Source organism: Citrus clementina, unplaced genomic scaffold (genome assembly GCF_000493195.1).
Source record: "Citrus clementina cultivar Clemenules unplaced genomic scaffold, Citrus_clementina_v1.0 scaffold_7, whole genome shotgun sequence".
Taxonomy (NCBI): domain Eukaryota; kingdom Viridiplantae; phylum Streptophyta; class Magnoliopsida; order Sapindales; family Rutaceae; genus Citrus; species Citrus x clementina.
In genome coordinates this window covers 16,028,065-16,044,303 of record NW_006262075.1, presented here as the reverse complement: position 1 = coordinate 16,044,303, position 16,239 = coordinate 16,028,065, and the positions used below count along the sequence as shown (strand labels likewise).

Sequence of the window (16,239 nt, the reverse complement as noted above, 5' to 3'; positions counted from 1 at the left end):
TATAAGTTGTATTCCTCTTTTAATAAATTAAGTCCTAAGGGAGAAATTACTTATTCTTTAAATAGAAATCCTCCTAAAGAATAAAATATCCTAGTAAATCCTTATTGAAAAAGGAGATATATTTTCTAACAATCTCTACCTTAGCGAGATTTTCAATTAGGTGACAAAATATGATCCATTGTGTATCCACTCAACCATGTTGTCTCCACATTCTTTGCTTCATCAAAACAGCACCCACGTTGAACTTATGAAAATCACTCCGCCGTAGGTAAAATGTTGCTCTCTATCTAGCAAACATAATTTTATATATTAAGAATTATCGTACTCTACCTTATTTAGAGTATACATATTCGGCACATGTTGACGACTTTGCTAAAATATCGACTCTCATGTTTGGCTTCCTTGAGAGTCTTCTACCATCAACATAAAAATTCTACCACACACCTTGCATAAGTTCCAAACCATACCTAAATGTATGGGATGCTAAAACAAATAAACAAGTCTCTCATGAAGAAAAGAGACACATTACTAGCTAACATCATCGGTATCTCTATATACTAATTTATAGCTATTTATCGAGATTGCCCTATTCCAACAGTCTTTTTTAAGGTATCTTGATTGTCTACACACTTTCAGGAGTTTCCAGCAATGGGAATAGTGTTTTCATCACTCTTGCTTTCTTTATATAACCAAATGGAATCAATGTATCCTAAATTTGAACTTGCCACAAGACAAAATTGATTCTTTTGTCAAACTTTTCTATTTCTACCTTCAAAGGTTTTGAAAACCTCATTACTAGCATATTTGCTCCGTGTTGTAGCCTTACTTCTGATACCAGTTGTTATCGATTTTTAATCTCACCCAAGATCTCATAACCAAAAAAAAAATCAAATAAATAAACAAAAAATAGATGAAGAACCAAAACGATCACACAATACAAGAATTTATGTGAAAACTCCTATATCCAAAAAATTTACGGCTGTTAAGGACGACAAGAGAAATATCAATTATGCAAAAAAATATTATTACCACTCTAATATTTTTTCTCACACGCAAAACACTTAATTTCTCAATAGATCTACCGTTTCTCTCACATTAGAAATTGTCTATTTGCAGAGACTGATTATGGTGTTATACAAACAAGTGAATCTAATCTCCCTATATATGGTAATTATTTCTTATAGAAGAAATATTCCTTTCCTTATATAAGTTGTATTCCTCCTTGAATAAATTAAGTACTAAAGGGGAAATTACTTATTTCTTAAGTAGAAATCCTCTAAGAGAAGAAAATATCAGAGTAAATTTTATTGAAAAAGGAAACATATTTCCTAACATTCTTGACTTCATATACGTCTTCAAAACTTTGGTTAGTGATTGAAATTTGGGTGTGTTTTCTCTAGGGCTAATGCTAAGTAAGTATATTAATATATTTATTGTGTACAAATACTGTATGAAGATATTGATTGAATAAATTTATAAACTTTTTTTTAACAATTAATGAGGATAGATAATGTAGGTCATATTAAAAAAAAAACAATAATGTCATGATAGTTTGCAATTTTGTAGTATGCATAAAAACTTATGTGTTTAATTAAATGAACAAATTCAGAATTATTTTTTTCGGTAAAGTAAATTTAGGGAAAATTTTTTGAGGAGAAAAGTTAATCTTTTTGGGCATTTTAGAATATAAAAGACTGGACTTCATACATATAATACGTGCACCTATTGCTGGCCTGCTCGGTCTGCCCCCGCAATTTTATTTGTACCCCTTTTGTTTTGTAATTCTTTATATAACAACAGAGTTTTTATTTTATTTTTAAATATGTCCGCAATTCAACTCAATTTTTTTTATAAAGAAATTATAATTATAAATTTATCTTATAAGATGATTAAATTATATATTCATTAAATAGATTGAAATCAATAGGAGGGGGCTAAAATGTTATTACGGCTTAACTTATTATAAAAAAATATTATAGTTTAGTCTAATTAAAAAAAAATCAATATATTATAACATTGTTGCTAATATTAAAAAGTTACAAAACAACATGGTAACAATTACTAAGATTCATAATTTCATAGTTCATTCCCTTTACAACTAGGGGTGTTCATAATCCAATTCGATCCGCTCAATCCGTCTGATATGTGGAAATTCGATCCGTGTATTAGTGGATTGGATTGAAAATTTAATAATCCGCAATCGATGGATTGGATATGGATCTAATATAAATACACAAAAATCTACGAATCCGCAAAAAAAATAAAATGCATTTATTTAATTAAAAAATAAAACTTGTAAATATGACATTAGTACTTACTAGTAAATAAATAAGTTAAAATATAGTTACATTAACACTATATTATATCTTATCCGATAATAATATAAAATAAAAATAACTAAATGAACAAATATAGCTTCCTAAATAGTTAATTTCCATGTACTGATCTAAACGAATGAGTTTTTTTCATTTTGGTGTGTTATATTTTGAAACGTTAAATGTATTTTTCTAGCTTTATTTAACCAATTAATTTATTTAAATCTTATTTAATTTTAAATTTGATCGGTGGTAAAATTATTTTTATATTAAAACTTTTTATTTAGTTAGTTCGTGGATTGGATAGAATTAAAAATTTTTAGTCCGCAAACTAATTCGCAAAATAGTAGATTTGATATGAATTGGGTCAAATTCACATGTGATCCGCAGATGTATGGATTGGATTTGGATTGAATTTCACCAATCCATGGATTGGATTGAAAATTTATAATCTGCAAAATCGTGGATCGGATATGAATTGATGTCCAATCCGTAAAATCCGATCCACGAACACCCCTATTTACAACTATGTATACTTGTTCTTTTTCTTTTCATTAAATCAATTTATTCAAGTATTTTTCATTTTTTATCACTAAAAGAAAAATGAATTTCATAAATAATCTTTTTAATTTACAATTTTAATAATTTGTAATATAAGCATATTGTTGTATTGTTGTCATTCTTTTGTTAAATATATGTATTAAGAGGTTTAATATTACATTACTTGATATATATGTTGTTTTTACTCCTTTATATAATCCCATCACACAAATATTTACAGTAAATTTAAAAATTAAATCGAGGTAATAAAAAGTCATGGGTCCTCCCTGAATACGTGACATAAATATGCAACATGACATTTACATTTAAAACAAAAAAAAAAAATATAAACAGCAAAGAATTAAAGTCAAATATGCACAACAATGGACCATACAAACCTGCAACATTTAACTCAGTATATGTACACTAAACACGGTACATGAAAAAAGAACTTCAAATATGAAACCAAGAAAAAATCTAATTTTCAGAGGCATTTAGAACATGAAACACTAAACTTCAAGCATGCTACGTGTGATGTAAATATAAAACATGATATTTATGCATGGGATAAAGAACACAAAATTTAGTACAGTCAAAGTCAAATATGCAATACTAGATGTCTAACACAATTATTTGGTCGGATCATATTTTCCTTAAAATTAGAAAAGAACGATGATATTTAAACACCTTTTATTCTCTCACCAGTCCCTATTTCTTAATTAACACATCATTAACTTTAAAATATGTTTTCTTTGTAATTTCAAATTTACCCTTCTTATCAGTTTTATCATTTTTCATTCACCCCACTTTTTGAACTTTTAAAATCCTTCAACTATGCTAGGCTGTGTGAACATAAATCGAGAATCTGCAATTCGATCGACTGTGTGAAAAGATTGGAGTCTAGAGAAGAATCCAAGAAAAAAGCATTATCCAAGCATAAAAATGCAGAATATGTATTCTAAAATGGCGTAACAAGTTCTTGGGGGGCCTTTGTTTGTGGTTTTTGAATATGTGATCAAATAGATTGGCTTTTATGACTAAATACGATATGGATTTTTCTCCAAAAAGCAAATGTCAAAGTTATTGAAATAGTGGGAAATATACAATACTCAATTATTTAGTTACTATTTAAATGTGTTATAATAACATTATTCCGAGTAATCCAATTCCAATATTCTTTTTCACTGATGCAGCAATTCAACTTCAGAAGAAATAATGGTTGGGTTAGGCAGGGTTGTGAAAAATTACAAAGGGGAGATCATAGCTGTTGATCTTGCCAGAGATGTAGAGCTGGCAGAAGCAGAGGGAGTGTACATGTGTAAAATGATTAAACTGATGATTTGGGTACTTAGGATTATAAAATTATGTTGAGAGATAAAAAATTATTTTAAAACTTATGATGAGGTTAATATAGTAATAGGGGTTGGTGCAGGGGCGGACCCAGGATTTAATATTATCCGGACTAAATTTTAAAAATTTATATTTTGAAGCCAACATAAAAATTTATAAGTAGGAAGAAGTACATTAAATATGGAAAAACAACAAAAATCTTATCTCTCTAAATATGTACTATAGACAAAAATAATTATAAAAAAAGAGTAGAAAACAAAAGGCAACTAAAATATGAAAACACTATTTTTCAATTATAGAATCTGTTATTGCAACCTATAATAATATGTAATTATATAAGAATTAAAAAATCAATTAAGAATTTCAAATTAAAATATATCAATACATGTAATTACAATCAATTAAAAATCGCAAGTAATTACAATCAATTAAAAATTACAAGTAAAACTTTTATGTTTGAAGTGAAGTACGAAATTACATGACTTAATAAATTAAACAATTAAAATTTATTCATCCTTTCAAATTGTAAAAGTATTATTAGTCAAAAGTTTCAATAATAAACTAAACTCAATTCAGCAAAAAAGTATTTGGGTGTAGTTGTTTATTTTTCAGGTGGTTTGGCTTTCTTTAAAGAACTAGATGTTGATGATTCTTCTTCTATTAAAAGCTCCTTAAAATACTAAATTTTTTTTTTCTAACTTGTCCTCTTAGTTAATATAACTAATAAATAAAATCTAAAAATTCACATAAAAATTTTATGAAAATATTGGTAATTGTTATTATATGTTGTTTCTGTAAGTACTTTTAATATTAGTGACGATGTTATATTATATTGACATTTTTTTCAATTAGAATTTTTTAAAAATAAATTAAATCATTAATAAAAGTTTAGCTCCCTAATGTTTTCTATCTATTCAATAAATATATAGTTTAATCATTTTATAAAATAAGACACTAATTTCAATTGAAAATAATATAATTGAATAAGGGACATATTTGTAAATAAAATAAGAACTCTATTATTATATAAAATTTATGAAAACATAAGGATAGTTGAGTTAGGGACATGTTTGAATATAAAATAAAAACTCTGTTATTATACTAAATTGATGAAAATGTAAGGGTAATTGAGTTAGGGACATATATGAAAATAAAATAAAAACTCTATTATTTTACCAAATTGATGAAAAAATAAGGGGTATAATTGCACTAAAAAAAACAGGCAATAGATGACGGGAAATAACCGTCATAAAGAGGGGTGCATGACAGACAAAATATATGTCATTTATATCACTGTCATTAATTTATGATAGAATTTTTCCCGTAATGAGTTTATGATGGTTGTTAAAAGTCATACATGTGTCACACTACATTTTAGTGGGAAATCAAAATTATTTAAATATTTAGGAATTTTTTGAATTTTTGGCAGGAAAATTAGTATTATTTCAATTAAATTATTTAAAAATATTATTATTATTTTTACTGAATTAATATTAAATTAATATTTTATTAATTATTATTATTATTTTACAAATTCTATAAAAAAATTTATAAATAAAATTGGTCAATATAAAATAAATACATAATATAATACTAGTAATTAAAAGTCTAATAAATAAAATACATGAAATTTTATATATATTCAAACTATAGTTAAATACAAACTATGTCACTGAAGCATCTAAACTACATCAATCCCAATTTTTTAAAAGATATCCTAAAATAAATAATCACTAACATCAAAATACTTATACAAAAAATCAAAGTCCACCAAATTCCAATGGTAAATAACTTGTAGAGTCTAAGTAGCAAGAGACCAGCAATTCTTCTCAGTTCCTTCGATCACCACCACTATTTTTACCTGCCCTTCATATTGTTGTCGTTGCCTCTCCATTCGCTTAGCATGCCCTTAATTGTAGTATCTACAAATCTCTTATATGCATCCATGGATTATAGCAACAATAGAAAACAATGTTTAACAAGCATTTTACTATTCTCTAAGGAGGCAAAAAAAAAAACATTTTACTATTTTCTGATCAAAGAACCTACAACAAGCAGAATAGACTTAAATGTTAATATAAATATTTATTTATTATTGATTTTGATGACAACAAACTTGATTAAGATTGATTAATCTTTTAAAAGCTCAAAAAAGTTTTCATATACTTTTAAATCATCATTCTCACTTTATAAATGCTTTATATTCTATGAAAATATTTTTATAAAATTGGTTATTCTCATGTTAATGGTTTCAATTGAAAAAGCTTTGAGAATTTTAATAATAACAAGTATTGCTTAAAATCCTGTAAATTGACATATTTCACAAGTTTTATAAAGGTTTGGGCCATAATATATTTTTATAAAGTTTTAGGGTCAAACTGTAATTTTACAAAAATAGTTCACTGTAGCAAAAAACAGCGATCCAAAAATTTTTAAGAGTTTCCTCTGGACACTAACGGCAATCCGACATCTTGGAAACAACAATTCGACAATTTGAAAATTCAGTCCAACAGTCATATTGACCAATTAAACGACGATCCAATATCTAGTTAACGGTGATCTGACAGTGAGTAGAAAGTCAATAACAGCTAGTTTCCAGCTCCAACTATAAATAAGCTCAATCAAATTCAAATAACAACAATTGTCATTGAGCAAATTATTGAGCATATAACTTTCTTTGAGCTTCAAATTCTTGTATTCATCTCACTTAATCACACTTTAGATTTTCATTTGTAATCAAACACATTGTGTGAGAGAGATTTATTTTTGTAATATTTAAAAAAAAACAAATTGAGAGGTTGTAAGTGTTGGGATACACTTGGGATAAGAGATTGTGGATAATCTCTTTGTGTAAAAGTTTATTGACACCTTGGAAGTCAATTGTAAGAGCGGTTTAAGCCTTGGACGCTTGCTTAGTGGAATCCTCAAGCCCAGTGAGCTTGGAGGCGTGGACGTAGGCACGGTTAGCCGAATCACGGAAAAATCACTTGTTTGATTTCTCTTCCCTTACTTTTTATTATCTTGCTAGATTAAATTTATTGTTTTTTATTTCATTAAGGCAATAGATTTAATTGTTGTGTGGTTTGCTTTACTTAATTTTTAATAACCCAATTCACCTCCCTTCTTGGGTTGCTTAGATAATATTTCATTAAAAACTAAGAATCAACATAAACATATTTCGCTATTACTCACATAAATATGTATATAACCTTAAGCATCTAGGAACCAAAAGCAATTTACATGTTGCACTTATCAAATGTACAGTAGAATAGAGAAAAGGAGAAGAATTGCAAGCATAACAAAAAAGGAAAAAGAACAAAAGTGATGATTTTAGTTAGAGAAAGAATTGTCCTCATTGTAGTTTACTTCCTTGTCAGCCAATACACAACAATAAAGGAAACTCATATTTTGATGCCATAATAAAGACAAAAATCAACTAAAAAGCTATTTGTATTACATATTTTGTTGGATAATAAGAACATAAGGTTGATAAGTAATTTAAGACTCTAATGGAAAAGAAACTATCATCAAATTCTCTAATTTTCCTCTGCGGAAAAGGGGCATAATACGACTGATCCATTTACAATTCCAATCATATTCATAGATTTTAGTTACCAACTATCTTTGTGACTTAAAATAGTCCGCAAAACACCATTAAGAATACCTAGAAAAGAATTAACAATTTTGAAACTAACACCATACCTGATGTCAAGAGCCTTGCAGTCATATTCCTCACAAAAGTAATACAGGTATGGAGTTATTTGCACAAAGCAAACCTGTGCAATGGTAAACCTCATAAGCCTGAGAAATGGGTATATCACTACAACATCAAGAACATATCTAGTTTCTATGCATTAAAGTTTCTCGCCAAACAGAGACATAAAAACATGGAAGATTGCATCTCATCTGAATCATCCTCAACTAGTAAAATATACAATTTGAAAGCAAAAATGAGAAAATCATATTGAAGGAGACAAGTTTTATTTTCATACTGTAGATCACCTAAGAATTCCATGAGCCCTATTGTAACTTTTCTAAGAAGCCCAAAGTAGAACACCAGATTAATTCTTTAATTAATAATCTATAATAACCATGTAAGCTAACAAAAATTCTACACATACATGACTGCTAAAGGACTTTATATAAAAATTAAAGTTAAAAATGTCACTTTATAACCCTAACATAAGTCTAGCTACTAAATCAAATTGAGTTGATTAAAGTTTTCATATTTTTTTTCAATCACCAAATTAATAACATCAAATTCAATTTCTTAATATCCTATCAAGGGCTATCACATTATCTATCAAACTATAGTTAATTACATACATCAATTAGAATTTCGCAAAACAAGATCTGTTACAGAACTTCAATTGAGAAAACCAATAAAATCGAAATTAACACGAACCCATTAATGTAAGCATGAGATCTAATTAACCTAGATGAAGAAAAAATCTCAAAATTAGTTGTGAGTCAAAATCTAGAATAAAAAAATTCAACCCCACTTTCATTCAACAAATTTTAATCGATTTTATCATCCTCATGACGGATTTACAAAAAAATATTTGTCACCATATCATGTAAATCAGAACCAATAAGTTTTTACAAAAAAAAAAAAAAAAAACTCATTCTAAATACAAACCCCATGATTTATGTACCCAATTCAAAGGACAAATGTAAAAGAAAAAGACATTAAGCAATTACCTTGCAAGAATTGAACCGAAGGTGAGGGTTCGCTGAACAGCTTGTGGCGAAAGGACAAAGAGACTGAAAAACGATGGAAAATGGGTGTCCAATTGAGAATGATGGTTTGGACGGTGGCAGAATGGTGGCTTTTTTTTTTTTATCAATTCTTATTCTAGGGTTTCTATTAATGATGAGAGAGTGAGGAAAAATGGATAGTGAGTGAGCAAATGTCTAACACATAGACAAAATTTTTGGGTTTTATGTAAACGCACACTTAAACGCCATCGTTTTTGTTTTATTTTTTATATTTTTTAAATTTTTAAATGAAATAATATATTAAAAGTTTGTCAAAAATGGTCAAAATCAAATAATTCTATCATGATTTCATGATAGAGTAAATTTGCATCACGACTCTATCATTAATTCTTGATATACAATAATTCTATCACAAAACCATCATTAATTTATGATAGACCAAAATTCTATCACGAGTTTGTAATACATTTATGATATAAGTCATTTTACTCAAAATCTATCACAAGTTATCTGTCATCTATTGCCAGTTTTCTTGTAGTGAAAAATCTTGATAACAAACAAAATGATACATGTGACTAGAGAATAGCCCAACAGAGGCATGTTGGCATCAGCTGAGAAAAGGGTTGGTTGGGGTTAGGGATGGCAAATTTTTCCAGACTCGGAAAAACGCGGATCATCCGATTTGGGTTCAACTCACACCAGTTACATTAATAATGTAGATCCGGTTGTAATTTTTCAAACCCGGATGCTTTTCGGGTCTGGTTATGGGTTTAGGTAAACCCGGGATCTCCCGAACCCTGACCAGACTACCATGTTTTATATTTTATTTATTATTAATTTTTATTACTAACTAAAAATATATAAGCAATAAGTTGGGGAGGAAAAAAAATTAAAAGCAAACAAGACAAACCCAAAAACCCTAAAGCAAAACAAAACAATTGCACCAGCCGCCACCTTGTTTTGGGGAGGGGGAACTTAAGCAAATAAAACAATCCCTATCCGCCACCTCAATCTTCATCTCCCTCATCTAGTGGCCAAGTTCATCAACGCATCATCAATTTAAATCATCTCAATTCATCATCCATTATCATCAAGAACAACAAACAACAACCCAGCTCCACCATTATTAAATTCGATCTCATCTCTCTCCAAAGAGCAAGCTTTGCTACTAGCTGCTAACTCCTTTTCACCGGCAATCATATTTTTCAATGGCCCATCACCACCTTAGCTGGGACCTGAAATTTTCTTTCGTTTCTCTATATTTCTCTTTTAATTTTTGCTTTTGCTTAATTTTGGTAATTATTAATTTTTTTCTTGTTGTTAATAGCCAAACGCAGCATCTTAGCACATAATATCCATAGAATTGTAAATTTTATTATTGAAGTAAGCAAATTTGGTTGAGATCCCGTGAATTTGTCCTATTGTTTTCTGCTTCTGTAATTCCAAAGAGCCAAAAGTGGCAAGCATTAAATCTATCTTCATCCAATTACTGGGTTTAAAACCCGCAATCCGGAAACCCGAATTTTTCGGGTTGAACCCGGACTAGACCAAGAGTTAAATAATCCGGATTTGTGTCTGGATTCGGGAAGGTAAATTGTCATCCAGGTCTGGAACCAGAAATGTCAAACCCGGATTCGGACCCAGATTTTACCATCCCTAGTTGGGGTGGGGAAGATGCCCAAAGCAAGAATGTAAATTGAAATTTGTATTTGACGTTGTCAATTCAAGTCAATTTTAGTAAAACTTTAGTAAATTAATAGATCAGGATCCTCTCCTGATCTGATCTTGTTCTCAGCAAGTTTTATTAATGTGATTGGTGGTTAATAAATTAAAAAAAAATAGTTAAATCCTAATCATACACTAACACTAAAAAACGGATGACACAATATCTGTAAAAGATCAAGAATGCTCAGATCAAGAGAGGATATTAATCTTAAATTAATACTGGGTGAATTAATGATTAGATAAAATTATAAAATAATTTATTCTTCAAAGAAATCATATTTTTCCTAACACTTTTTCTGTACAGGACCCATACTCTATGTAGGACCTACCTTATCTTTTGCTTGAATCTTTTACTGCTTTGGTTTTTTTGGTGGGTATTAAATTAAAAAAATAAAATAAAATGGCAGCCATCAAAATGAATGAGAGATCATCTCAATCATCTAAAAAGACAAGCAAAAAGCCAGGGAAAGAGAGGATCCGAATTTTAGGAGCTCGGTCTATTGTCTTCAAACTACTGCTACCATATTATATTATTATATAACTAGCGCAATGGTTAATCTTATGGCAGGTATACGATTGAGCACGACGCAGCAGCAATAGTGGCTATGGAGTTCCTATTCACAGCTGTAATAATCACTGCCCTTTTAGTCTTTGCTTCAAGAAATTTGGTAAAAAAAGCAGGGAACAAGAAGAGAGGAGCACCAGAAGCTGGTGGAGGATGGCCTGTGATAGGCCATCTACACCTCTTAGGAGGGCCAGAGCCCCTTCACAAAGTTTTAGGAAAAATTGCTGACAAGTACGGACCAATCTTGACGATCAAGATCGGGGTACGTCGCACTTTGGTGGTGAGCAACTGGGAGATTGCTAAAGAGTGTCTCACTACAAGTGACAAAGTCTTTGCCACCCGTCCAAAAACTGTTGCCGGGCACATATTGTGCTACGATTCTTCCTTGCTTGGTTTTGTCCCTTATGGTCACTACTGGCGCCAGATACGCAAGATAGCCACACTCGAGCTTCTATCAAGCTATCGGCTTGAGAGTCTCAAATATGTACGAGAATCTGAGGTGAGAACTTGTTTGAAAGAGTTATATAATCTATGGGATGCTGGTCTTGATAAAGCACCGGTGTTGGTGGATATGAAGAAATGGTGCGAGTATGTAACCCTTAATGTGATCTTAAGGATGGTGGTTGGAAAACGATGCAATATTAGTATTTCACAAAAGGGAACCAGTAGTGATCAAGGATGGAAAGATGAATTGTCGAGATTTTTTGAATTCATGGGTAAGTTGGTGGTGTCAGATGCTCTACCGTTTTTGAGATGGTTGGATATTGGCGGAGATGAGAGGTTAATGAAGAAGACAGCAAGAGAATTAGACCTTATCATGCAACGATGGTTGGATGAGCACAGAAGGAAGGGGGATTCTGGTGATTATCAGATCAAAGGACGAGAAGAGAATTTTATGGGCGCCATGCTTTCCATCCTCGACGATATCGGAGCACAAGAATTTCCCGGTCGTGATGCTGATACCATCAACAAAGCTACATGCTTGGTAAAGCATGGCACCCATAAAATTTCTATTTCTCTCTTAATAACCGTCGAGATTTTATCCGACAAATTCCTGGGTTTTCTGATTGGTTCCTTTAGCTATAAAACAAATTAAATGACAAAGTTATTTTCTAATCATGTGACAGTTACAAGAGTAGAGATCTCAACGTGCTTTAATTTGACTGCTTTTAAATATACTATCATTTTCACTGTTTAGTATAATAGCTAGGAAAATGGTAAAGAGACAAATATAATATTATACGGCTAGGATATATTTATTTGATTCTATGCAGATTGCATCTAGATGTACCTAGATTCCTTCCAAAACTTCTAGCTAGAGTGCTGATGGCTAAGAAAAAGAGACTGCTTTTTTTCAAAAATCATTCAAAGAAAACCTTTCGTGTGATCTGAGAAGCCAAAATTATGATTATTTATTTTTGGCGAATCACTTCCTTAAGCTGTTTTGCTCTCCAAAGCACCTATGTTGATAAATTTAATTGACGTTAACCACTTAGAAAAAGAATTGGCGAAGCACGAATCTGTGGAAATATATCTCAACCAGACAATAATCATGTCATATTAGGTGTTTCGAATTTTAGGAGAAGTTAGATTATGATAGGATACAAATCCATCAATTAATTAATTACGTAAATTATTTTTGTTTGAATAAGTGTTGATTAAACTGGTCGAGAGGGTTAATTCCCTATATATAGTCATCATATTCTAAATTGTTTGCGCAGGCACTCATCCTTGGTGGCAGTGATACTACATCAGGCACCCTGACATGGGCCATCTCTTTACTCTTGAACAACCGCCATGCGTTGAAGAAGGCACAAGAAGAATTGGACCAACAAGTGGGTAAGGAACGAGCAGTTGATGAGTCGGACACCGAAAACCTAGTGTATCTCCAAGCGATTATCAAAGAGACCCTCCGCTTGTATCCCGCGGGTCCTCTCTTAGCACCACGTGAAGCAATGGAAGATTGCACTGTCTCTGGGTACCATGTCCCGGCTGGCACCCGCTTGATGATAAATGCTTGGAAAATTCAAAGGGATCCAAGTGTTTGGGAAAATCCATCGGCCTTCCAACCAGAGAGATTTCTCCCAGGCCATGGCGCCCATGCAGATGTTGATGTTAGGGGCCAACAATTTGAACTCATTCCTTTTGGCTCTGGCCGACGTTCTTGCCCAGGTGCATCATCTGCTCTCCAGGTCCTTCACCTCACGCTTGCTCGACTCCTTCATTCATTTGAACTAGCAACCCCATTGGATCAGCCTGTTGACATGTCAGAGTCTCCTGGCTTAACCATACCGAAGGCCACCCCATTGAAGGTTCTCCTTTCTCCTCGCCTCCTCCCTGCCAACCCCTATGGCTTTTGAGTTTGAGCAATTATTAAATCCAGCAAGCAAAGCTCGAAGTGCTTAATAATTATTAGCTTATTGTTTACTGAATAAAGCGAGCTGTAGTGTTGGTTAAATTACTTTCTTAATGTTATGCACTTACTACAAATTACTGCTGCTGTTGTGGGCGATCTTTGCTTGCATGAATTAAGTTTTTTCTTTCCTTCAGTTTTAACCTTTTTTCTTTGGGTTTTCAACTATACTTCATAACAATGTTACATATATGCAGTTTGCCGGGTGCTACGCGTCTATAACCCCTCATTCAACTTTAGTTTCTGAAGATTTTAATTGTAAACAAAGGATTTTGAAAGAGAAAAGATTGTATAATGATTACATCCAAGGATTGTGCAGAAAGTGAAAAAGAGGGAAAAACAATACTAATGAAAAGCTATTGAAAGTGAGGGATTTAGGGATGGCAATGGTATCCACCCAAACCCGTCCGCTACGGGTAATTTTGCAGGTTACAACTGGGTTTGACATTACAAATTGAAATCTGCACTACGTTGTAGGTGGGTTTGGTATAAACTAAATATTTGATGGATACCTGTATGAATATCTACCAAACCTGCAACTTTTTCTTTCCAAATTTTTTTAATTAAAAAATAATTAAATCTAAAATTATATAAATTAAATAAATGTAAAGTCCAAACATGTCATGTGTAGTGTGTGTAAATTGCAACTCATAACCTAATCTAAAAGAAATGCAAACTATTTCCTTTTCAACTTTGAGTTGCAGCCGCAAACCTAACTTTCCAAACTATTTCCCTTTCACCCATGAGCAGCAGCCGCACACACACATTTCCCTTTCACTCGTGCGCTGCAACCACACGCCCATGAATTTTTCATGGCATTTGTGGTTATTTTTTATGGATTTATATATTTCATAATTAAATTTGAGAATTTGTGTTGGATTGATGTTGAAATTTTAATTTTCTATTTACATTGATTAAACTTAGAATTGGATATGTTATAAGAAATTTTAGCTTATTAATATAAATTTACATAATTGAACAATTGTGATTTTAAATGTAAGAATTCACAAAAAATCCGCCGAGTACCATTGCGGGTTTGGTAATCGTCAAAACCCGCAGCAGGTTCTGATATGAATTTAGTAATTTAAATTTTGTGTGGGTGCGGATTTGGTAATAGAAAACCCACTGAGGGTGGTGTCCGTTGCCATCCATAGAGGGACTTATGTGTTTAGGGGCAATAAAAGCAAAAAACAATTATCTATTTTTTTACCAAAGAATTGCTACATTAATAAATATTGTAACGATAAATTCAACTACATCTTAGCAACTGAGTAATTTCCAAAATTAAAAAAAAAGCTAAAAATAAAAGGAAGAACCTAAGATTATATTGTTCCAATTATAAATTACAAAAGAGACCTGTATTAACATTGTTGTTAAAGATTAAATAATTCATTTTTATTTTGTAGAAATCTAAATTAATGTATGCATTTGCATATTCAATTTTTAGTTTTGTTGGTGAATTAGAAAATATTAATCAATTAATAAAAAGTAAATTTATATCCATCAACCTGCATATTATCAACAACTTGAATATTACCCATTATTATTAGTAATTAGTTGTTTATCTATTAATTAAATCAGTGGTGGTGATTAAAACATTTAAATTTAAGGGTCCATAACACCCCTATTGTTAATGCTGTGAAAAGTCATGCAACATTATAGAAAATTCCTTCTAATAATAAAAATTTTAATTAAAAAATAGGTGTTCAAAGTACGTTTTAGGCTACAAAAAATTGACAACATTGAAATTTTAGAATGAAGCTTACCATCTTGCTGCAGAGGATGGTACTTGAGAGAGAAGCTTTAATACAAATTCACTTGAAACAGCAAGTTGATTTGCTTCTTTTCCTTCTTCACCATGCAAAATATAATTGTCAATGTGTAATGCAGTGAGATTGACGTAACTTTAAATTATCAAAGCATTAAATGTATAATTGTTTGTTGAAGCAACTACTGACAACACTTAAGCTTTGTTTAATTAGTATTGAGGTGTTGTATATGGAAAAAAAACTGTGATTATAAAATAAAGATTAATAGTGTGGGGGTAAAATATGAATTTAAATCATAATTTTGTCCTAAAAAAAAGTAAATTTATTATAAGTTTTTCACCGTATAGAAATGAGATAGACTAAACTTTTTATTGTACAAATGTGAGCAACATGTACTCACCAAACATTTTAGAGGTACAGTAGAAACTCCAAATAGGAATACTCTATATAGGAATAACCTCTTCATAGTAATAAAAAATTATGGCCTCGACTTGGAACTAGTTATAATTAGGAATAAACTTCATATTGTAATAAGTTATATTTTTTGTTGGTCCCGTCTTAATAAACTTACCTCCACATAGTAATAATATTTCAAAAATATATGCCATGTTACATTAAATAATTAAGATGGAACAAAATATCTTTCTAAAATTGCTGGTGACAATGATTTATTTTTTTAAAGTTGCAACCACATCTTTCAACTTGCAGGTATGTATTAATTGGTCAGTATAGACACTTAATAATTGGTCAACAAAATAATTAATTTATTAATGTCTATAAATTGAATTTGACTCACTTGTTAATTTATTAATACATGACATAATTTACCTCTATATCACTTGC

General features: G+C 30.7%; 1 protein-coding gene across 1 annotated transcript; it reads left to right on the top strand.

The window, feature by feature from the left end:
- The first annotated feature begins 11,118 nt into the window (after positions 1-11,118).
- On the top strand, positions 11,119-13,707 carry LOC18036100 (cytochrome P450 82C4). The gene is made up of 2 exons (XM_006427692.2): positions 11,119-12,199; positions 12,936-13,707. The coding sequence occupies exons 1-2, from the start codon at positions 11,255-11,257 to the stop codon at positions 13,572-13,574; spliced, it is 1,584 nt and encodes a 527-aa protein (XP_006427755.1). The 5' UTR covers positions 11,119-11,254; the 3' UTR covers positions 13,575-13,707.
- Positions 13,708-16,239: the final 2,532 nt, after the last annotated feature.